The 23,891-nt window shown below is 47.5% G+C and overlaps 1 protein-coding gene across 5 annotated transcripts in view; it reads left to right on the forward strand.

Annotated features, from left to right (window-relative positions):
- The window catches only part of Tanc1 (tetratricopeptide repeat, ankyrin repeat and coiled-coil containing 1), a 226,937-nt gene that overhangs the window by 140,305 nt on the left and 62,741 nt on the right, over window positions 1–23,891 (forward strand). For 3 of the 5 annotated variants that reach the window (XM_028871438.2, XM_028871733.2, XM_028871597.2), the window contains exons 5-7: window positions 1,003–1,107; window positions 12,494–12,624; window positions 13,688–13,874. In XM_028871438.2, the coding sequence (XP_028727271.1) occupies window positions 1,003–1,107; window positions 12,494–12,624; window positions 13,688–13,874 (423 nt within the window). The remainder of the gene's footprint in view (window positions 1–1,002; window positions 1,108–12,493; window positions 12,625–13,687; window positions 13,875–23,891) is intronic. The other 2 variants (XM_028871656.2, XM_028871799.2) reach the window with 1 other exon arrangement.

A 23,891-nucleotide genomic window follows, 5' to 3' on the forward strand; every position in this document is an offset into this window, starting at 1 on the left:
GTCTGCGGAGCTGCTGGGCCCCAGGACAGCTCGGTTGAACTTTTTGAACAACAGCTAAACTGTTTTCTAGAGTGACTGACTGCACCTTTGTCCTCAGCTGCAGGGAATGAGGGTCCCATTCCAAGAGCTTTCTCAGGACAAAAAAAAAAAAAGACGGAAAAAAAAAAAGTAAAATTATAAAGACTCTCAAGGGTGTGGTGGTACAAGCTTGTCATCACTCCAGAGGCTGAGGCAGAAGGATGGATGTTAGTTCTAGGCCAGCCTGAGTGACATAGCCAAACCCAGACTCAAAAATTAAACTGAAAATTCCAGATTTTTCTGATAAATTGTAGTTGGGGGAGGGGAATACAACTCTCGGTATCTTGTGTCCCCACATCTGGGCGGGGACTGTTGGCACACCCACCTGAGGGCAACTGCTTCAGCTGCCAAGAAAGCAACCAAGCTTGGGCTCCGTGCAGTTAGCATGGGTCATGAGCCTGATAAGAGATTTACCTTGGGTGGCTGCTCAGCATGTTGATACCAGAGGCCAGCTGTTGGTAATTCCCAGCTCTTGACTTGGAGAAGTCGAGCAAGCAAGCTGTCTATCTGTACCCCAATGAGAGGACCACGGTCTCTTCCTTAGGACAGCATCCCTTCCTGCTGTCTAGGTCTGAGCACGTCAGAGTCCCCTGTTTGACACACAGTAAAGACAGCTGGAGAAAGCGCAGCGGAGGGGAGCAGCTTTGGTTCCGGTCAGCGTTTACATTCTCCAAATGGAGCTCACCCTGTTCTTCTTGGGCAGACAAGCCTGGACATTCTTATGTCTGCTCTGAACTGACTCGTGTGTGTGTGTGTGTGTGTGTGTGTGTGTGTGTGTGTGTGTGTGTGTGTGTGTGTGTTTTGAAGGGAAGGGCCAGCTTTCCTTAGGCGTGTTTGGGTCCCGGTAAGGACACAAACTGTATGTTCTGAAGCTCTGTTTGCGTCTGGAAAAAGTGAGCTACACTCACCTCTTTCCCACTGCAGGTCCCGTCAGGAAGCCCAAGTATGTGGAGAGCCCCAGGGTGCCTGGAGATACAGTTATGGTCCCGTTTAGAGAAGGGTCCAAGCCCTCAGAGCCCAGTGAGAACGGTAAGACTATGTTTTCCACGATCTTCCCCCTTCCCTAAAGACTTCATAGTGGCATTCTCCATTTCTGAAGGAAGCCTGTGAGTCCCTTGCAAGAATGTTTCACTGAACTAAATGTATTTGGGAGATTTTTTTCCCCCTTAGGCAGTTGACAGAGATTAGTTTAGCTAATGTGAATTCTTGAAATTGTATACAAGAGACAGGAATAGTTGAGTTGGGTGTATTTGCATTGCTTAAGGGTTGGGTCTTGTGTCCTCTGAATTCTGACCTTCCTGGGTTTGGGAGACATGAAAAGCCAGCCAGTTGACTTTGGTTTTTATATAAACACATTACCCCTTCAGAATATTCAAGAGCGAGCTTTGGCTGAGAATCTGAGACTTCCACTAGACAGCTTAAGAGCGTGTGGCGACTTTGGGAAGCTTAACAAGTTAAACATCTGTGATTTTCTTTAGTGGGGGATTAGATTAGAGACAAAAAAGAAAAAAATCCAAACTGATCGAAGCCAGGGTTTGTTGTTGTTATTGTTTTTTTTTTCCCATAAAGTCATTTGTATTGCACCCCACAACTACTTCTAAATCAAAATGTAAGTATAACATGTTATATGCTTGTAGCATTTAATAGATGCACTAATAGTTTGCTTATTTTTAATCAATTCAAGAATTTACTCCTTTGTTCTTTTTCTGGGATGTTGTTTGTCCGCAGAATGTTCTGGACATATAAGTCCCTTCCCTGCAAAAACCGGGTAGTCAGACTCAGCCGGTAGAAGCTTGCTTTATCCTCCATGAACACAGCTTGCTTCTCATAGCTTCGAACACTGAAGGATGCCCACCCATGGGAAGGATTTTCAGCCAGATTCCCACTGTGGAATACCATTTGTGTAGTAGAAAGGGCTCACATTGAGGATTTGTGGCATGGGGGACAAGGCTGTGTGTGTTTGTGTGTGTGTGTGTGTGTTGTGTGTTGTGTGTCTGTGTTGTGTGTGTGTTGAAGGTAGAGAACTCATGGTAGTGACCAGTTAGGTTGGAAAGCTGTCAACTGCTACAAGAGGCCGTAAGTGAGGGTGCGGTGAAACCACTGAACTGACTGACCACTGTCTGGGTAGAAAGAAATGTTTATTGGGGATTAAACTGCCAAGGCTGTATCTTGGGGGGAGGGATGCAGAGAGAAGAGGAAAATAGCAGAAAAGCAAGCAGATTCATATGACAGTAGCGGGGCGGGGTCTTTGAACTGATACTGGTTGTTCAGTTGATTGGGAGTTAGATGCCCTTGCCCTTTGGGGGCTAATTAAGGGAAGATCCTGGTAAGCAGAAACCCTTCTTCTAGGCCTCTGTTTACCCAATAAAGGCCCTTCTGTTTACCTGTTCTTCTGTTTAGGACTTCTCACCAGCACTGCCATTTGGGAGGTGGGGGCTGCCTTGGACCTAAAGGGGGGGTTTTCTTGGCTGTGACATCTGCAGGGAGCCTTTCTTTCTCCCTTGTTTTTCTTCTGTGTGGGAAAACAACATTCTTTTGAAGGTAAGCACTAGTCATCAAATTTACCAGCTCTCTGCTCAATTCAGATTCATTCTGCCGCCCCACACCTGATCTCCACTGACCAAAGTCTTGGTAGTCCTGGCGGGTTCAAGTGCTGGAGTCTGACTCTATTAGACATAGATGCCATCACGGGGACTCATGGGGTTCTGGGATGGGTTCTTCTCATGTGAGGCGAGGGGACAGATGTAGAATTTTTATTGGACTAAGAAAAGTGGTTACAAATAATTCTCACTGTCAACTTTTCTCCTCTGGCTTGAGGCAGATTTGGACACCTTTCCTGGCAAGAGCTGTGTATACTTGGCCATGGGCCAAGCTAAACTCAGAAGTAGCCATTGGTCTTGCTAGAGTGGCCAAAATCTGCAGGTGTGCTCATTGCTCTCTGATTCAGCTTCATCAGACCCCATTAGGACCCAAATCACAACACTACAGTTGGCCAGTTTTAAGAAAGGAGAGGTGTTCCCTTTTGTAGGTGTGGGATGGGAGGGTTGGCTCACGTGTCTGAGTCCACGGTCATGTGTAGAGATAAACAAGCTCCAGCAGTTACTCTGCTGGCTGATGACCAGGCAGTTGTATAACAAAATTGAACTTGACAATTAGCAAAGGGTGGTATGCCTTGTAATCTTTGTGGAATCTTTTAAGTTTCAATGGAGTTAATTAAGATTGCCATATCAAAGTATAAATGTTATGTCTAGATCACTGAACCTAAAGTAGAGGCTTCTGCTAAGTAGAGCCAACTCGCTTTGAGTAATAAGCCAAGTATGCTGGGCAAACTCATTTCCAGAGTTTAATACCAGCGTTGTCGCTCACGTCCACCAGAAAGTTTGACCTTCTTGCCTTCCGTGCTTCCTTTGGGCACTCTTATTTATGTCTCTGTGACCCCCCCCCCCATTGCTGTCGGTAGTAACACAACAGGATTCAGTAAACTAATACTGACTCTCCTCCTGAGATGCCTCTGAAATTTCATGTAGACTTCTGCAGTATCAACTTAATCCTAAGGTTTAAGCCACCCTCTCCTAGGCTGCCTCCTTTGTTTCAGTGGCCACGAACCCCATAAATTCTTGTTTCTTTGCTCACCGTTTGGAATTTCAATCAAAATAAAATGAGACCAGTGAGCACAATCAATTTGTGTTTTAACTTAGCCATCTGGGAAGTAGGTTCAAACAGGTGAACATTTTTTTTTTTAAATAAGCAAAGAACTTGAAGTTTACACAAACCTGTAAACATCTGTAAGAAAGACATACTATATTTTTTAGTATTTTGAAATATGTCTGAACCACGAATTTTTCTACTCTGGCAAAACCAGACTTAATGGATAGAGAAAACAGAGCAACTCCTCTTCCTGCTTTTCCCTCTATCAAGCGCTCTTCTCAACCTAGGCACCACGTAGAACAAGCCCTTTATATAAATAAGCATCCTGCCGTTAACTCAGTGAGTTTTCTTCTTAAATAACACCTCCATCTGACAGCGGATGGTTAAATGGCAATAAATAACCTCATTTCTTTGGATTAGGAACAACCATATTTCATGTAGGTTTGCCTTACTGTATCATTAGCAAAGCATGCTGGGATAGGGAGGGGTGAGAAACTTCTTAATCTACTGAGTCATTGCTCAAGATCAATCTCACAATATGACGAAACTTGTTTCCCCTAGCAGGTTGGTTTGCAAAGAAAAGTAACCCACATACTAGATGGGGTGGTTAGGACTTGACTGTGATCTCAGCACTCTGTACAGAGGGAGGAGGAGGGCCACAAGTTCAAGGCCAGTTTGGCTTACATAGTGAGTTGTAGGCCAGCCTGGGCTAAAGAGCAAGACCTTGTTTTCAAAGCTTAAGACAAAACAAGACTAAAACAACATTCCTGAGGCAGCAGCAGCAGCATTAAGCACAAAACTGTCCTCTGGGCAGAGGGCATCTTCTTAGATGAACATGTGGGGTAATATTTTTAATTATTTTTACACATATTCAAGATGGTGTGGAGAAGAAAGGAGTCTAAAGAATGATGGCATCTGTCTATTCCCTGCCTAGTTTTAGAAATAAAACACCACTGTGTTTCCCCTAATTGTAAACTCCTCCCTGTCCCGAGAGGTAAGCCCACCTCTAATCTTCAGCTTCTCTGATGGCAGTGCACTTCCTTCTACTGTTGATTGAGATTTTGATGGGGTGTTGAAGTGGACATGCCTAATACGTCCACTTATTAGAAGAGAGAATGGGCATAGGGAAGCTCTTCGTTAGTTTTTTTTTTCCCCCAGTAAATAAATAATTATAAACCGTGAAAGCCCTGTGCTAGGCGCTGTGTGAGATGAGTTATCAAGTATGTGTGGGGTCCTCTCTTCACTGAGCTTTGGTGTCTGGTAGGGGATTAAAGGCCCTTGTGCAGTGTGACGAGTGGGAAGGGGGATGAATACAAACTGTGATGAAGGCAGAGATGCTGAGCACAGGAGAGGCTTAATTGATGCACTATGCTTTATGATTTACGTGATAGTCTACCTAGGCTACTGTGTCAAAAATACTACAAACCAGGTAGTTTATAAACAATATAGAAATAGATTTTTCCCCCACAGTTTTTGAGGCCAGGAAGTTAAAAATCAGGGGGCTTGCAGATTTCTTATGTGATGAGGGTTGCTTCCTGGTTCATAGGTAGCCATCTTTTTGCTATGACCTCTTGCTGTAGAAAGAGGTCACAAGGTCCTTCTTTTGTAAGTGACATGAATCTCATTGTGAGGGCTGTGCATTCCCCCTTCCCTGATCACCTTCCACAGGCCCTATATTCTAACACCATCACACCAAGGGTTAGTTTTGAACATCGAAATGGGAAGGGAGACTTAACGTTCAAGACAAAGCAGCTGGCAGCAGAGCACATGGAGGGAGCAGGTGGAGGCCAGCGTGAGGAGGAGCGATGGGAAATGGTTCCCATAGTGAGGTGTGTGAATACAGTCTCGAGAGCAGGGTTGGGAAAGAGGGGATGGGTGAGAGGATTCTGAGGGCCCCAGGGCCCGAGAGATAGAGATGATGACCCCTAACCTGTGAGGTGACTGCTGTGGTCCAGAGGAGACCCAGGTCTTTGATGGGACTTGTTGAGGAGGTTGTTTTTTGGAGATGGTGGGAAAGCTAATAAGCAAAAGTACTGAGCTGAGAGTTGGAACTCACACTGGTTCCAAGAAAGAGCTCACCCAGGTACCCTTTGTCCTAGAAGCAAAATGAAGCACGGGAGGCCAGGGGAAGGATCTCCGCATTCCGAGATTGCCCAGCAGCTTTGGGATCTCGTTGAGACGCTGTAGCAGGCAGAAGATGCAGCAGGGAAGGGGCCGGAGAATCGTGTTTCCTTCTGTGTCTCGGTGGCCGGCGGTTGCAACTTTCTGCCATGCAGGACAGAGTTTGCGAGGTCTAAAAGTAGAGGTGTGCCATCAAAAAGTGAAGCATTGGTGCAGTGAGTAGGGCCATCTGGGGATTCCTGAAAGTGAGTGAATGAAGGTAGAGGTCATGAGGAAAGAACTGAGGAGGACAATTCCATTTACCCCCAGGAATTTGAGCAAATGAAGGGAGATGTGTGGAGATATATATATATATATATATATATTTTCCCCTAAGAAAAGGGCTTTCCCTGAGCATAATTGTGGACTTCATTCAGAGTCTCAAAATGTAGCCCTAAGGTGCCTGTGTCTGTATTTATTAGGTCAATCCCCCCTCCTTTTTTTAAAAAAGTATATACTTACTCCTTGACAGTTTTACACATGTATATAATAAATTTTAGTCACTTAATTATCTTTTTTTTAAGCCCATCTCTTTCTATAAAACCTTTCTTCCTAAGACTGCCTCCTACTTTCCTGTCTCGTGTGTGTGTCTGTGTCTGTGTGTGTGTGTGTGTCTGTGTCTGTGTCTGTGTCTGTGTGTGTGTGTGTGTGTGTGGCTGGCTGGCTGGATCTTACCAGTTAGCTTTTATTGTCAGCTTGACACAGCTGAGAGTCACTTAAGAAGTCAGTCTCAATTGAGGAACTGCCCAGATCAGACTGGCCTGTGGGCCTCTCTGTGGAGGACTGTCCTGATCGTTCCTTGATGGAGGAGAGCATAGCCCATTATGGGTGGCATCCATCCCTGGGCAGGTAGTCCTGGACTCTGTGTGAGCCTGAGCCTGAGCAAGCGAATGAGCAATGTTCCGGTCGTTTCTGCTTCATGTTCCTGTCCTGGCTTCCCTCAGTGATGGGTTGTAACCTGAAGGAAAGATGGCACAAACCCTTGCCACCCCCAAAGAACTTCAGATGCCTGCTCTGCCAGCATCCTGGGATCCTCACACTGCTGCACACTTGCACCAGGACTGAAAATTCACTCAAGCATTCCCCTGATAAGACACTGAAAACAATCAGTGTTATTCAATCCTGCCCCTGGAATACCTATCTTTTTGTATTCTGGGTGGTAAAGTCTGGGTAGGAAGTCTGCCCCAAGCATTTCTCCTGCAGGGTGATGTCTGTTGGCTGCCTCCAGGTAAAGCAGTTTGCTCTTACTTGAATTGCAAGCTAGACAAGCAGCTTTTCAAATGAAACCTAACATTCATTCGAAATAATGACGGGCAAGCTATGATTGTTCACAGTTGAGCATTTATCACAAGTTTTCTTGTAAAGGGATGAGCTGAGCCTGTCACTTCGATTAAACAGACAAAACAACAGAAAGACACCTCATAGGGTTAGTCATCGATGCCAAAACTTGACCTTTGAAATGGAAGTTACATTTTTGGGGAAACTTGCACATGTCACATTGAGCTTGGTAGCTTCTCAGGATTTTTTGGTTAATAGCTCATGTAATATTAATGATTATGATAGTTTGATATTGTGTAATAAAATGTGCCAACATTTTTAAGATTTGCAAAACCAGCATTTTCCCAGTTGACCCAATCCATGATATTACAAAATCTTACACGGGTAAATGATCCCTTCAAAGCATGAGCAGGCTGGGGGGTAGCTCACTGGTAGAGTGCCAGCCCATTTAATATGTGTAGTGCCTTGGGTTAATTCTCCAGCACAAAACAGAACAAAACCCATAAAACAGATCATTGGATTTTACAGGACCAGAGTACAGAAAGTTAATTGGTACACATTAAAGTCAGCGCTGGAATTTACCTTTAAGAAATTGCTGTTTGTCAGGCGTTGGTGAGGTGTAAGAGAATAGCCAGAGTTAGCTGAAAAGGGTCCTCATTTCTTAGGTTTATAGTTTTGTGGTTCTGCAAGACTGCATCCCGGGGCCGGGGCTGGGACTGGGACTATAGCTCAGAGGCACAGTGAGTTCTGTCCTCAGCCCTGACAAACCCAGAAACATGCCTCAGCAGATTGAACGTGGGGGTACCTGAGTAAACTGCAGAGGTAAATGAGTTGACTCGCTTGAAGCTAGCTTGGATGCAGGTATATTTTAAATGTTATGGCCTAGAAACACCAACTTGGCAGATAGATGCTCTGTTCACAATATACTGGTGTTTGGAAATGAGGAGGGAATTGTGGTAGCTCAGGAAAATTAACCAGAAAGAAATTGAAGAAGTAACCAGGCGTTGTGGCACCCACTTTCAGTCCTAGGACTTGGGAGGCAGAAGCAGGCAGATCTCTTTGAGTTTGAGGCCATTGAGTTCCAGAACAGCCGGGGCTACACAGAGAAACCCTGTGTCAAAACCAAACCAAACCAACAAACAAATTTAAAAATGCTTATAGTAGTAGTCAGAGAAGACAAGAAGCTAAAATGCAGGCCATGGGTAAGAAGTGGCTAAGTTTAGGAAAAGGGGTGTAATGTCTGGTCGAGGGCCCATCTCACTTAACACAGTTGATTACCAAACATCTTGGGAACTTCAGCTGTTCAAGGTCATCTAGAGAGTGAATGTCCAAGAGATGTCCAAGTAACCAGTGCACTGCGGAGTTCAAGGAAGATTGGGGGTGAGGCGGGCGGTCTCCTCTCTATGGAATGACCACCAAGAACCTTGAAGGATCCCCAAATCAGAAAGGACTTAAATATGTTACTTAATAATGGACCTCAAAAGTTTGGAAAACAGGAACAAAACAAAAACCCCAAACCAGTAGACAGGAAGGAATCATAGAAATCAGGGCAGAAGTCAGTGCAACAGAAGCCTGAAAGACAAGACTCACTGAGACGGGGAGAGTTGGTTCTTTTAAAGACAGACAAGATTGACAAACCCTTAGCCTGATTACCCAAAGGATGGAGGGAGAAAATCCCAGTTAGAGATGAAACTGGCAAATCCCACAGCAGGCATCCCACAGTATGGAGTGAGGGAGATGAACTGGGAAACAGCGAGGATGGGCCTGAGAGAGAACCTTTGCTATGAACAGGAAAGGGAGAGAGCTTTTCTTTTGGAATAGTGCGTTTAGAAGAAGCTGTCTGGGCCGAAAATGACAGATAACCTATTACATTTTGGGGGGCAGAGATCTGCAAGCACCCTGGGAACACACACGTGAACGTGTGAAACCAAAAAGAGCAACAATGCTAGAGGAGGGGCTAACCTCGGTGGCGAAGCTAGTGGAGGCGCTAACCATCTGGTGGTGTCTGAGGCTTTTCTCGCATGGTGCTGGTTTTGAGGTTCAGGAAGTGGGTATGGCCGCTTCAGTGATCAGGAAATTGAAGTTCTGAGAGAGGCTCATTGCCAGAAGAGCTCACTAATAGCGTTAGCTCAGAGGGCTCCATCTGGCTTCTGAAGTGGCAGGGAAGGGGAGAAGAGGCCGGGGAAGGGGAGAAGAGGCCGGGGCAGGGCGCCGATGGTGGAGGTGATGGTGGTCATCACGGCGTATGGACCGCTCTTTGATGTTCGTGCCTCAAATGCAGTATTCCGTGTGCAGAGAGCTGGAAGAGGCCGAAGGGAGGAGATCTGTGAACTCCCTTTTAGCTTTCTGCTTGGGCCGACTTTCCACCATGAGGATTCCATAGGGGGCGTTATTGATTAGAGTGTCAGTGTCCATTCGCCCAGTGGTTTACACGAGGCCAGTTCCCTCGGTCGCAGATATGTTCACGTGTGTTCATAGCGGAGCAGTGGCGTGTGCCTCTGCAGACACCTCTCCCCTCCCAGAACGGCACTGTCGGTCTTCACTCGGGAGTCCTTCTGTCAGAGGGAGGGTTCAGTTAGAGCTGAGGAAAACAATACAAGGCTTAGTGAACACGAGGAGTTCAGTCTGAAGTGGACCTTCTGAGGAGACGGTCACTAAGGTGACATTTAGAAAAAATATAGCCCCCCCCAAAACAAACAAACAAACAAACAAACACTTGGGAAGCCTCTGGAAGGAAGACAGTTTTGGTGACTTTATGAATGCAAAATGAAATAAAGAATGCGTGTCTCTTCATCCTCAATCAAAGTTTTAGAGCTTTGGCACTGGCCACGCCCAGGTGAACAGTTCAGGCACCAGCTCATTGTGAATTGTAGTGTCTCTCTTCAGCTCAGCCGTTAAGCTTGGAATTGCCACAGTCCCCCAGCCCATTTGAGCATGGAGATTTGAAGGGCTAGTTTTGCTGCGGGGGCTGGGGGTTTGCTTTTCATTTTTTGAGATAAATATCTTGCTGTGTTTGTTGGCTGTACATGTTGCACTTGACATGTAGCCCAGACTGGTCTCAAACCCACTACAAGAGTCCTCCCTCAGCTTGAGTGCTGGGATTACTATATTATATTATATATTATAGACTTTCATTGCCATGATTGGCTACTTCTCTCTCTCTCTCTCTCTCTCTCTCTCTCTCTCTCTCTCTCTCTCTCTCTCTCTTTCTCTCTCTCTCTCTCTCTCTCTCTCTCTCTCTCCCTCTCTCTCCCCCCCTTCCTCCCTCCCTCCCCCCTCCCCTTTCTGTGAGAACATGGGGTATCTATCTACAGGCTCAGTGTGGAGGTCACGGTGACTGTGCCATGGAGCAGTAATGCCCCTCTTCTGTATACAGGTCCTGCCTAGGGTCCAGAACTTTCAAGTGAAGCCCAAGGGAGCCACGGGCTGTGTTTGTCCACAGGGTAAATGTTGTAGCAGCCAAGCCTGCGTGTACAGCTGCTTTTGGCCTCTCTACCTGGTGCCAATTGGGTGGAGTTTCTGGCCCTTTCCCCAGAGTGTTTCTGGTTGAACCAGAAGCTAGACTCTCTGGGGCTGGGATGTGGTCACAGTGGTGCAGCAGTTTGGAGATTGTTTCACAGAGAAAGAGGGGTGTGGTGTAGAAAAGCCCCGAGGTCTGCCCCTCACCCACTTACTCCCCGACCCCAGTCATCTTTCGACCTAGAGCTGCCTCAGGCCTGAGGTACACTGCAGAAGGGTGAGGCCTGGAGGATGAAGGAGGGGTCTGTAGGACCTGTCCTCCAGATTCAGTTTTTGGGTGTGCCTGGGTCGTGTTGATTTGAAGGTTTCCACCTTCCTTCCCAAGTGCCATCTCCCTTAAGAATCTGTCTGTGGTGTGAAGTCTCTAGCGGGAGGGACTTTTTCTAGGGTTGAGTTAGGGGTGTGGTTCACCTGCCCTGGGCTGGTTCCCTTTCCCTCTGTTGGCATGTGGCCATGGATATTATGAGTTTAACCCAATTTATCTGGAAACAGCAGGGCTCTAAACACAGAACAGTCTTATCACCGTGGTTCTAGAGTGATGCCCTGAACAGTGAGGGTTTTGAGAGCAAGTGGTGGGTGCCTTTTCTTTACCTCAGGCTGTCGCCAGCCTGCTTTCTCTCACAACTGCCATTCTGGGTGCATGACGTAGAAAGACTGCTCTGGAACCGAGGGTAATCCATATGATTTTCACCAAAGTTTTGCTCATTACATTTTGCAGTTGCTTACCAAGTTAGAACTGAACATGGTGGCGGTGATGTTAGCTCATTTATTACATTTTTCTCCACCTACCGTCTGTAGAATCTATCTGTGGGGAAACTAGGTGCACACACGCGTAGATCCAGATGTCTTGACAAGTTGAAGAGCAGATGAAACATGGAGCAATTGTCTTGAAAGTCACATTATTCTTGAGTTCCAGCTTCAGTAAGCACAGTTAGCTTTTGAATGTGATCTCATCGCAGTGGATGCTCTAAAGTGTGAGAGAGGTGTTAGAATAATGTCCATATTCTACTTGTCAGCCATAATTGACAAAAACTAAGCGCCCTTGGGCTTTGGGGTTCGAGATTAGGCTCCAGTTTAGCATTTAAGTAAATTCCAACATGGACATTCCCTTCAGGACAGAAAGCCAGATGACCGACCTTGGAGCCACCATACTTCCCAGCATTATTGCTGAGAACGTTTTTCGTGTGGCATGGGCAGCGGTACTTTGGATCCTGCCTCCTGGCTTTTTCCCCTGGTCTTGGATTCAATGTGGATTCTTGTGATTAGCACTTGAGTCGGAACCGGGCTTTGACTCCCATTGCTATGGGATCTATACAGCAAGTTTCCTACCAAGTCCTCCTGCCCTTGTCTCGTTGAATGAGAGCTTGGGTTTTAGTTTATCCCAGCATCTAAATAATGTGGGTCTTTGCAGCATGCCATTCGGGTTTGAATGCTGACCTGCTGTGACATTGGATGTAGTGCTCTTTGAGGGTGTGGTGAAGTAGAAGTCCTTTCTTACCCAGAGAGGTGTCTGAGGTACCCATTCTTCACATGATACTGGAATTGCTGTCAGATAATGACGCGGGGAATCTTACTTTTCAGGTCCAGTCTCTCCCCCTTTGCACTTGGTGTTTCTCTGTCCTGTTTTCTCAACCTGTCGTGGCCTCTTAATTAGAATGTACTGCTAGAGGACAGGCACTGTCGCCAAACTTGGTACATTTTATAAGGATGCACAAACGCGCCAGACAAGCAGCTGGAGTGCGAACTCGTCCAGATGCGATGCCGAAACTCCCCAGAGGGGCGCCTTCATTGTTTTCTTTCTTTGTTCCAGAAGCAAAGGCCGATAATGAACCGAGCTGTTCGCCAGCAGCTCAAGAACTGTTGACAAGGCTGGGATTTTTACTGGGAGAAGGGATCCCAAGTGCCACGCACATAACTATTGAAGACAAAAATGAAACCATGGTAATGCTGGAAGAAGACGCTGCATTTCCTACCTGCCCAGAGGATGAATGAGGCCTTAGTACACACCCTACCAGTGTGTGTGTGGGGGGGGGGGGGGGGAAGGGCAGGGCATGTTATCGTTTGGTCAGATGAGTTCTGGGCTCTTGTGTTTTGAAATTTATTACAACAGTTTGTTTCTGGGTCTTTGCGGGGGTGGTGGTGGTGGAAGTAGTTAAGGACAAACAGGAGGGGTCAGAACTTAAGAAAATGTCCATATTAACCTTCTCGCCACTACCCGGAGAATATGGGCTACATGATTTAAGGTGGCTAAAAGAGTTGTTTTGTAGTGATGCTCCTTCAGTCTTGACAGGACCATTCCTCAGTTGACTGCTTTGGTCTGTGCTTGCCTGTGCTCTCCCAGCTGTTGGGATTGGGGGTTGGGATGAGTCAGTGGGGTGGGGGTGGGGAGAAAAGATGTATAGGAGATGAGGTAGAGACAAAATGAGGGGAAGCCAAATGGCTCATCCCCCGGGGAGGCTCTCTCTGTCCGAGGGAGCACAGCCTCCTGCCACCTCTGAGTGTGCCAATCGCAGTGAGGGCCAGAGCGTCTGCCTCCTTCTGGGGTCTCTGTGAGGAGGCACGCATTGGGGAGGCGTTGAGACTACAGTGGTTACCAGTCTCCTTTCCTGAACACAGAGCCCATAAATCCTCAGGAATAGAAGCCATGCCGGTCCCCAGGTTTTCCGTACAGAGGTCACATAACCCATCCGTCTTCTGCAGGCTTTAAATGAAAGGAAGTCTGCTTGTTGGCCATCCCTGTTTTATGAATTGGTGTTCCCACTGAAGTATTGCTAAGACTGCCCTTTTGGTAAAAAATCAAACCCTCAAAGGAGGCAAGCAGAACAAAAACACGTCTCCTTGAGCATTTGGAAAACCGTATCCGTCCCTGTTTAGCTTTCTAGAGGTTAAAACGTGCCTCCATTCGTCCTGTGCTTGGTTTCATCGTGTTAGCACCCAGGATAAAAACCTGTGTCGAAGCATGCCGGGGGGAGCCACGTTAACTCTGCTTCCGTTCGCCTTGCAGTGCACGGCCCTGAGCCAAGGCATCAGCCCCTGCTCCACGCTGACAAGCAGCACCGCCTCCCCCAGCACCGAGAGCCCCTGCTCAACCCTGAATAGCTGTGTCAGCAAGACGGCCGCCGACAAAAGTCCCTGCGAGACCATTAGCAGCCCCAGCTCCACCCTGGAAAGCAAGGACAGTGGAATTATAGGTAAGAAGCTCCCCGCTTGGTAACGTAATGGCTCGATGCACGTGGGCCCGAGCGCTCACAGGCGCCTCAGGAGAGGGAGTCAGTGGGGTCTGTGAAGGTCATCTGCAGACCCCGCCCTGTTCTTGCAGACAGCTCGGGGCAGGGTTGTGTGCAGCCAAGAGAATGAAGATCAGCTTTTATATCCCTTGATGTTTATTTTATATTGCTGGGCTCATGTGGTTTAAAAAAAAAAAAAAAAACTCAAACGAAGAAAAACACCTTATCAGGACTGGCCTGTGAAAACCTTCCCACCTCCCTGGTCAGTTTATTCCTTGGGCATCAGGTCCCCTCAGGACACCACAACAGGGTAATGAAATCTCTGTGTATGAAGCAGTTTTCATGGCCCAAGCTCACTGCTTTTCCCCTCTGGTTATCTGTAGAGCCTGTATTCTCTAAAACTTGCTTCTGCTAGGATCTGGCCACTGTCTTGAGGCCAGGGTTTTCTAAGGAAGCCTTCCCTGAGCCTCATATGATACACGTGGTCCTGCTGAGGCGGGTGTGAGGAGTCCTAAGTTCTAGGTGGCTTGAGCAACATTGAATCACGCACATCGTGGTCTAGAAGATCAAGAGTTTTGGTTAATTCATTAGTCTGTAGACCTGTGGGATATTAGAATCCAGTGGCCCTAAGAGCCCCTGTGTCCATATCCCAGCTCAGACAGATGGCTGTGTGATTCTGCAGGAGTGACTGACAGAGGTCCCCAGCTTGCTGGCTTTCTGACAGTGACCGTGCAGATGGGTAGGACCCAAAGGCATGACTCAGGCACTCTGCTCTGTGATTGTGTTGATTTCACAGTGGGTCTCTCCTGAGCAGTTGGCAGCCTCCCCTTTGCTGGTCTGTGCCCAGTCTTTGAAGGACATGCACATTCGTATGTAGTCAAATAGACCTCTGAGCTCCATGTTCTCCAGTCTCCAATCACCTGCAGTTTCATCCAAGTATGATTTAAAAACCAAATCTTGAGTTCATCCAGTTTAGACTTTGAAGATGCCCCGAGAGAGTGCTGGGGCAGGGTAGGATGCGGGTTCACTGTAGAGCTCTCCTCATCTTGGGTAGGACTCAGCTTCAGCAAGGAAGTGTCTTTTACTAATGTTGGTGGGATCCGACTCTTACGGATTTGTTTTATGTTGTACTCATTGCAGTATCAAAATGTAGTTTACATACCATAATATTCACTCAAGCTAACTTCTGGTATGTTCAAAATTATGTACCTGTCGTCATAAGCTGATCTCAGAACATGGTCACCACCCCCTCCAGAGACATTGTACCAGTTTGAAATCACCGTTTCCCCGGGACCTCCAGGCCTAGTCAGCTAGTAGCCTACTTCTGTCTGTGGTTGAGCCGACTTTGGACATTCTGGATGAATGGAGGATTTGCCACAAATCCTTTTCGTTTAACTTCAAGGCCTTCCACTGAGCTGACCCAGCCAGTTGGCATTCTCGTCGACTTCTGCTGCTTATGAATTCACTTCGATGAGCTGTTGGTGCATTCCTGCTTTTCTTGGCCTCCGTTTCTGTGTTCTCCACCATACATAGCTGTACCTTTGATGTGAATTCGGTAGTAGCCACATGATTTTCCTAGCTCTTGAAATGTCACGTCCTTCTGAGAGTTTAATCTTCCTTCAAGGTTTTGCTACCTTTTTTTTTTTTTTTTTGAACAGGCTTCTTATTTTTATTGTTAGTTCTAGAACTGGCATTACATGCCTCTTGATTTTAAATATGCCATTGTGGGGGGTGGGCGGGGGTCAAACATTCCCAAGTATTTTCAGTCACAGAACCAACCATCTCTTATTTCTCTCACTTAGGTGCAGTGCTGAAATTTTGAATTTATTTTGCAATTCTAGGGATCAGACCAAGGCTTTGTACCTGTGGACCAAGTGAAATAGAACCAAGCTACACCCCCAGCCCCTGCATGCATTTATACAAAAAAGCAACAGCCCTGGCCTAGCTGTCTGTATTGCCAGCCAAAGATTAAGCTGCCGGGAGGCTTTTAACTAACACTCGATTTAATATAATCTTCCCCAATCAGACTCCATATTATATGCTCCCACGGCACCGCGGTGATTTCCCTCAGTGTGCTTGTTAGTTAATTATGACTCCATATGGATCGGGGGTCTTGTTTTTCCAACTCTGTTCTGGGTTCTTAGCCGGGTGCTGGGAATAAGAAATGAAGGAAGGAATTGCTGTTATATCCAGTTGCACACAAGCAGGGACCATCTAGTTGGTCTACAAACAGCTATTCAGGATTCCTATTTCGAGTTGGTTCGTTACATACCACAGTGTATAATACCACAGTGTCTTAAGCTCTGCTTTTGCTTGAAGAAAAAAAAAAGTAGAACCTTTTATGTCATTGATACTGCCTTGTGCTCCTTGGCTCAAACCAACATGTCCCCTTACCTTGGCTAAGCATGAAGAGTTGAAAATATTGATGGGAAGGTGGGCAAAGCGAGAGAAAGGGGTTCACAGTCTTCTACGGGAGATGGGAGACCCTAGCTCCTGGGGCCAGGCTTTGCCCTGCACAGTACAAGACCCTAAGGGAAGCACATGCTGGGGACAACGTGCCTCTGTTCTCTCCCGTCTGTGACCCGTGGAACTAAAGTCTGTTGGTTCCAGGGTGTGGTAGGGAGGGGAATGAAAAGAAGCAAGAATTTCCTTCCCGGGCTGAGTTGAGCTGCAGGTGTTTGCAGAGGTCGGAGCGGTGGGGCCAGAGGGGAAGAGCCGCCGCTGCCGCTGCTGCCGCGATCGGTGCGGCAGGGGTGCAGGTGCCAAGGCCTCTGAGCTGACAGGTAACGGTGTTGTGCTTCGGGTTCTGCCATGGCTGGGGTGGGGTGTCATCTTTCTTGCCATCTGAAGAGCTTGCCGACGTTATGAACTGCAGCCTGTGATCACAGCCTTTGGGCATCATAGATGTTTAAGAGAGTAAAATACCCAAGAATACCCGGATGTTAGTGGGCAGAAATGCAGGTAAAAACCTGGTTTCCCCATCGGAAGGCCTGGCCTCAGCTTTGTCGAATGAGTTGGTAAGGAGCTGTGTTCCAAATTACGCGAGTCCTGGAGGAAAGAGGAACCAGCTTTCCTTTAACTTTCCATTTTGAGTAAGGTAAGCCTTAGGAGCCAGGGCAGCCAGCGTTGGACGGTGGGGCCATGCGTTGGGGTGGGCAGGGTAGGGCTACCTCGGTACTGCATGCTTGGGGCAGCAGAAGGCTCAAAGCACAGTTGACTCAGGGCATTGGGGGACGTTCCAAACGGTGCCAAGCTATCCTTGAGAATTCCTCAGCCTCCTCCCACTGTTAGGCTGATTTCCAGCTCGCTGGTTGCGTTTAACCTAAATCACTCTCTGCCCAGCCGATGCAGGGAGAGGAAGCCTCTGCTGCCACATGCCCGGGCAGCTTCCTCAGGGCTGCCACAGGTACCCCATTTACATTGGGTTTCCACTGTTTTGCAAGGGGCCAGTAACCCATTAGAACTGATAGGGCACCCTTCCAGTCTTGCTCTGGGAGACCGAGGTTTAATGGACTCTGCCGCCCCCTTTTCAGCTCCGTCACGTCCTTCAGAAGGGAGCCCCACTTTATCCTATTTCAAGAGGTTCAGATTCTCCCAACATGAAAGTCTTTAGAAGGCAGTGGTTCAGTCATGTAGAAATACTGGCTGAGCGGATGGGATTAGCTGCATTTTCTATGAATGTCTTTAATTTTTTTTTTTTTAAAGTAAAGTTCCTTACTTCTTACTTATTTTGGAAGCATTGGCAGTACCTGGATGTTAGTGTCTGGTTTCCAAATTTGCAGTGTGAAAACCTGCCAAACGTGAACCCCAGCTGTTCCTCCCTAGCCACAGTAAAACAGCTTGTAGTCACTTGCTTTGGAAAGAAAGGCATTTATAGAGGAACAGTCTTCAAAGGTGTTCCCTCTATGCCTGAGAAAACTGTTTTCTCAGGGACACTCCTTTTAGTGGCTTCCAGCTGTTAAAATGGAATTGTAGTCTGTATTAATCCCAGCTTAGGGGGAAATGACCTATATGTATTCATTGGAATATATGTGGAAACTAATCTGACCTTCAAAAATTGCTAGAAGTACTGTGTTTTAAGGCACGTTCTGAATTGAATGTGTTTAATTTTTCTGTCCAGATGATGATAAATATTTTTGTATATGTATTTCAAGAAAATAGACCTTTCCACTTAGGAAGACAGAGGGTAGGCTCGTTGAGGAATCACACACAAACTAACCCTGGCTCTTCTACTGAGATTTCCTTTATATACATATATATGTGCATGCATGCCGGGTGTGTGTGTACATACTACACCATTGGTGCGGGTGTCAGAAGACAGCCTGATGGACTCACCCTCCTCCTCCTGTCTTTATGGGGGCTTCCAGGATTGAACTCATGCTGCCAGGTTTGTGTAGCACGTGAGCTGTCTCACTTGCCCCAAGATTAAAAAACAACAACCACCACCCACTACATTTTAAAGATTCTTCCTCTTTATTCATAGTTGCTGTACCAAGAAGGATTTCAAGGTCGCAATTAGAGACACTCCTCCATCACTGTCTGCTTTGGCCTGTCCAGGTTTTTACCTGAGTATTCTGCAGCATCCAGCACCTCCTCCTCCTGAAAGGTGGTGTTGGGAAAGCCCCAGGAAGGCTGGAGGGCTCTGCACAGTGGCTCTGTTCCCTTACTCTGTGTCTCTCCCAGGTCATGTGTGTCACCTGCCTGACCCCCGCTCCGCACCCCGCCTTCCCCAGCTGGACCACGGGAGTCCGCATTCCAGGCGATGTGGCTGTGGGCAGTGAATGCCGATTTTAGCTCCTTGGGTGCCTCCCTCCCTCTGCTGCTCTGGGGTGCTGATCTTTAGTCCCCTCTGTTCAGTTAGAAGTAGGGAGCAAGTGTAAGCTTTGAGGGGAACATCTACGTGGAAACATTTCTCTTGCAAGAGTGGCTCGTGTTAAGCTGTGGGGCCCTTGGGCCATACCCTGCCGCCACCTGATGGGATGTGCTAACATTTGCTTCCCTGCACAGTTCCTCAGAACATAAAACGTCGTCATGGACTGACTTTTATCTTCCGTTGACTCTCTTTGCCTCCTTCCAGGCTTGGAAAATGAAAGAGATTCTGGAGGTAGCTCTCGTCTGTTCACTTCTGTGACTTTGTGTCTCCAGGGAGGTGATCAGATGCAGAGGTCTAGGAGGGTAATCTCATTGTACGTTCTTTTCATTTTAAACTTGTAAAGCCCACCCTTTTGATTTTTATACTTATGCTGCTCTGGCGCCACCTGTATCTCCCCCCCCCCATATTAGAATGCTGTGAAATTGATTTGGTAATAACTATTTAAGATGTTTCAAATCTGGGTTAATACTCATTTTGCTGCATTGCCTGCAATTTGAAAATCATCGTTAATTATAGAAGTCTTTTAAAATCTCTTGGGTAAAGGAGCAAAGTTTCTCTTTACATTTATGATTTGGTAACACAGTCAGCGTGAAGAAGAAATCACTGGCAGTTCCAGTCACAGCATCTGCCCTGATGGCAGTCACTCTGTGTGTTTGGGTTCTTCTGGCTATTCTGTTCATAGTGGCAAGCATGTATGGACAGATACCTGCTGTGTTCGAGGAGTACATTTGTTCAGCACTGGGACGATTAAAAGAAAAATGAGACATGATATCTGTTTTTAAATTGTCTCCCTGTGGGACTATGAAATTATCAGTCCAGCTGGTGGCTGAGAAGAGTGGGTGCCTCTCATGGAAGATCCTTGCTCCAGGTGCATAATAATACCAGCTACCGTGTGCCATGAGCCCTTTCAAGGAGTCGGGAGCTCTGGGGCCTCATTTGAGTGTGCCAAAGGCTCCAGTGTGGATGCAGTCCATGTACAGATTTGCAGAACTTTACCAAAGCACTGTGAACTTCTGTGAGGAAAAGTCACACAGTCAGGTCTTCAGACGCTTTCTGGAGACTTTGATTGCCATGCTAGATCCTGCTGTGGCTGTGTTCTTATTGAGAGAGGCGGGTCCCGTCCTCCCCTCCCACACTGCCCTGCCTGAAGCCGTTTGTTCCTTCCGGTATTTCCACAGTTGAAGGGCCTGATGAATGTACCTGGGAACTGCAGCTGGGTCCCTGGCCTTGCTGCGTGTTGTGGCAAAGCGTACCTTGCGCAATGCGGGTGAGCGCTGAGCTGGAGATTGGGTACAGAGATCTGGCTGTCACAATCCAGTGCACAGGGTTCCCAGAACAACACCCAAAGGGGCAGGACTAGCCGGAAGTGCCAAGCTGCCATTCTGGGGCTGTGCAGGAGGAGAAGCCAGGCAGTCCCTGGAGCTGAAGGTTCCCAGGGCACCATCCGGGCATTCCCTCTGGCAGGAGAGGTAGCTTCCATTCTTCCCAGGGAACCTTCTCCTTGCTGAGCTAATAGATATTAGGAGCTGGGAGCAGGTGAGCCAGGGTTGTGTGTGGCTTTTGCCAGTTTGCAGTGTGGTTGGCCTGGGCGGGAGATGTGAGAGATGTGTATTCCTGCCTTGTCGGGAAGGTGAATCCACAAGGAATTCGGCTTTGCAGTCTTTACCTCTGTCGGTCCAGGAATCCAAAGCATGCCCAGGTATCCTGAGCCACTGCTGGTGTGAGGTGTGAGACCAAGGAAGGGGACCGAGACCTTTGGTCCGGCCAACGACCTAGAGAACTGCTGCCAAGCTGCCTTGACTCGGGGCTGATTTTTTTCTCATAAGCCGAGAGTTCCTTTGCTGCATTGAAATAGAACTTGTGAAGTGGTCACAGCCCCCCATTGGGTCAGGCTAAAGAAGGAAGGCACTCTGTAGTGTCGTGGCGGGGTGTCCCTTTTTAGCTGTGTCTTCCCGTCTCCCATGTCCATAAGCAGTCTTCATAGTCCTTTCTTGTTTGCCTTTTAATTCATGGGTCTAAGGTTTTAACATGGAAGCTCTTCCTGTCGACTGAATTTGGAATCTAACAGATGTTTCAATGCTACTTTATTTACTTATTTTTGGTTATACAGGAAGGGGAAAGAACTATTGTACTAATAATTTAAGAGGCACTTGAACTGTGACCTCTCATTTAAATGTTTCCGAACCCGGGGAAGGGTGGGGTTCTCTTGGAGCTCTTACTTTGAATGTGGAGAATGAGTGTGGAGTACTTGAAGACAATGCTAGTTTCTGTTTTCCTCTCATTTAAAGATGTATATTTTTTGTAGTAAATAAACTAGAGCGGTGTGTGTACATAACTTATCAGTAGATTCAGGAGTACATGTCGCAGATTTTCTGGAACTAGTGTGGCGGGATCAGAGCAGTGTTCCGAGGCTCTGAGGTGACACTTCAGGAGTTGTGAGCGCTCCCGTCTGAGGATGTTACAGGAGGATATGACAAGGGCTTAGAACGGAGCCTGGCACACCACAAACACCTCTGCCGGCCGTGGCAGCCACTGTAGTGAGCATGTTACTTCTGGAGGATGCTCATTACTTGATTGCTCCTTAGGGGTAAGCAGTGCTCACTCATAGACATGTAGTGAGCCAGGAGTTTTCTGTGGGGGTGCAAGTCAGACAAAGGATGAGAGCAGAGACGAGATGAACTTAAAGTCAGGTCATACAATTGTCCTTGCTTTCCCAATGGTGATCAGAGAGCGGTGTTGAGTTCCCGGGTAGCCAGTGGAAAAAGAGAAACACAAGTGCCTGAAGTTGTATCTGTAAGATGGATGTGTATCCTGGTGCCGTGTGCCTGGGGAATCAAATCACAGTGCCAGTTCTCAAAAAGGGGAGAGCGCAGGCGGGACCCCAAAGCGTTTGCATTTAAGATACTGTTCTGGGTGTTGTGTCCACATGCTGTGTGTGCATCTCCTCTGCACCCGTCTTTCCTCCGTAGCTCAAGATGGATCCTGCTGCTGTGTGCAGCTAGGCCTGGTCATCAGACTAAACATGGATTCACATTGTAATCTGTCTAGCTCTCCTTGTTTTTGAGACAGGATTTCTCTGTGTAGCCTTGGCTGCCCTGGAACTTGCTCTACAGACCAGGTTGGCCTCGAACTCAGAGATCCACCTGCCTCTGCCTCCTTGTGCTGGGAATAAAGGCGTGCGTCACCACTGCCCGGCTCTGTCTAGCTTTCTTAATGCTCTTTTCATTCCATGGTGTGACTTAGGTCCTAGTGAGCTCCTTGGCTCTGGACCTGCACTGGTTTTTCTGATTCAATTTTCAGGAAACCTCCAACATAGAAGCTGAAATAAGGCAGAGATGGTTGAAGAGAAGCTGAGGAGGAAGCAGTCACTGGCTCCCTTGACTTAGCAAATTATTTGGTGATGGAGTAGATGGCAGTTCTCAACGAGATGACCTCCTGACAGCAAACCCTCCTGTAGCCACCGCCTCTTACGCAGCCCCTCCTCGGTGCTGAGCCCGGGCAAGCTGAGCAGGCCTTGCAGATACATTGATCGCACAGAGAGAGGAGCCTGCATTGGATGTGCCACTGGCCCTCTCCCTAGTCTGTCTCTGTACAGTAGGGTGGGCTTCTAGCCTGGCCACCGCTGGTCACGAGCATCCTCTTTGTGTGTATGCCTTCCTAGCTCAGGAAGGTCTTTTGTGTGTGAAGGAGCAGATGGTTAAGTGTGCAGTCACTGCAGAGGAAGATAGACACCGTCCTTGGCGGTTTGGGAGTTTTCAGAGGACACACTGAGAGAACAATGCACATCGAAGCTGTAGCGAGCAGCACCAGGCCCCATTTATCCCACGGTCACGCGGCACAGTCTAGCCTGACAGCCTGATGGAGTGTGTACAGAACTGTATGCCTCGTGTACAGCATCCTACACGTGGAAGAGTGGTTAAGACAAGGTGGGCGACAAGCTTTTGTCAACAGAGGCTGGCGTCTACCAGCTGCAGCACTGAAATGGAAGTATTGTGGGTGCTTGGAGGATTTTAGAGTATCCATTCTTTGGGAGATGTCATGTAGAGATGTTTTTAAATTTTTATTTTCATGCCATTATTATTGTTTGTTTCTTAAGACAGGGTTTCTCTGTGTAGCCCTGGCTGTCCTGAAACTCACTCTGTAAACCAGGCTGGCCTTGAACTCAGAGATCCACTTGCCTCTGCCTCCTGAGTGCTGGGATTAAAGGCATGCACCGTCACTGCCTGTCTAAAAATTTGTTTTTATTTTAAATTTATGTGTATCTGTGTGCCTCGTTGTGCATATGCATACCTGTGACATACAGAGGCCAGAAAGCATCAGATCCTTTGAAAGTGAAATTACAGGCAGTTGTGAGCTGCTGGTGTGGCTGCTGGCAACGAAACTCAGGTCGTCTGGAAGCGCAGCCAGTGTTCTTAGCTGCTGAGCCCTCTCCAGCTGTGTGAAGAGGTCTTCAGATTTAAATGTTGCCCTAGTTTTGTTGTTGTTGTTGTTGTTGGTGTGTGTGTGTGTGTGTGTGTGTGTGTGTGTGTGTGTGTGTGTGTGTGTGTACCTGGCTGTGTGTGCACATACATTCTCCAGAGCGGCTGTGCTAATAACCTAAGTAGGAATTTGTGTTGCTGTTAGCCTGGAATCTCTTGCAGTAACACGTTACTTATCATGAGATTCAGCTCCCTCTCTCCAGGAGACTGGAGCTGTCCTATGAGGAGGTATACTTCTTGTGTGAGGGGAGATGGAGTCACTGGCCTTTCTCTGTCCCACTGGCTTACTTCAGGGGCTTTAGTTGTACCTGAGCTGAGCCCAGAGTCCACGTGGGCTTTGTGCAGTAGGACAATCCCACCAGGCTTCAGGAGCCCCTGGCCTCTGCTCTCAGTGCCCTGGTGAGTGTGGCCAGTGGACGGCCTCTCAGTCACAAGCTCCCTAGTGGCAGTGGGACACTGCTACTCTCTTTCACCAGAGTCCCTGCTAATGAACGCTGCCCTTTTCTAGCCTCCACTAGAAGCGGCTAGTTCAGGGCTAGGGGTGTAGCTCAGCAGTAGAGCACTTCTTAAGATGTGCAAGGCCCTGGGTATGATGCCCAGTACCACAAAATAAACAGCAATCAAAATGGC

The sequence above is a fragment of the Peromyscus leucopus genome, chromosome 4, assembly GCF_004664715.2.
Source record: "Peromyscus leucopus breed LL Stock chromosome 4, UCI_PerLeu_2.1, whole genome shotgun sequence".
NCBI lineage: Eukaryota > Metazoa > Chordata > Mammalia > Rodentia > Cricetidae > Peromyscus > Peromyscus leucopus.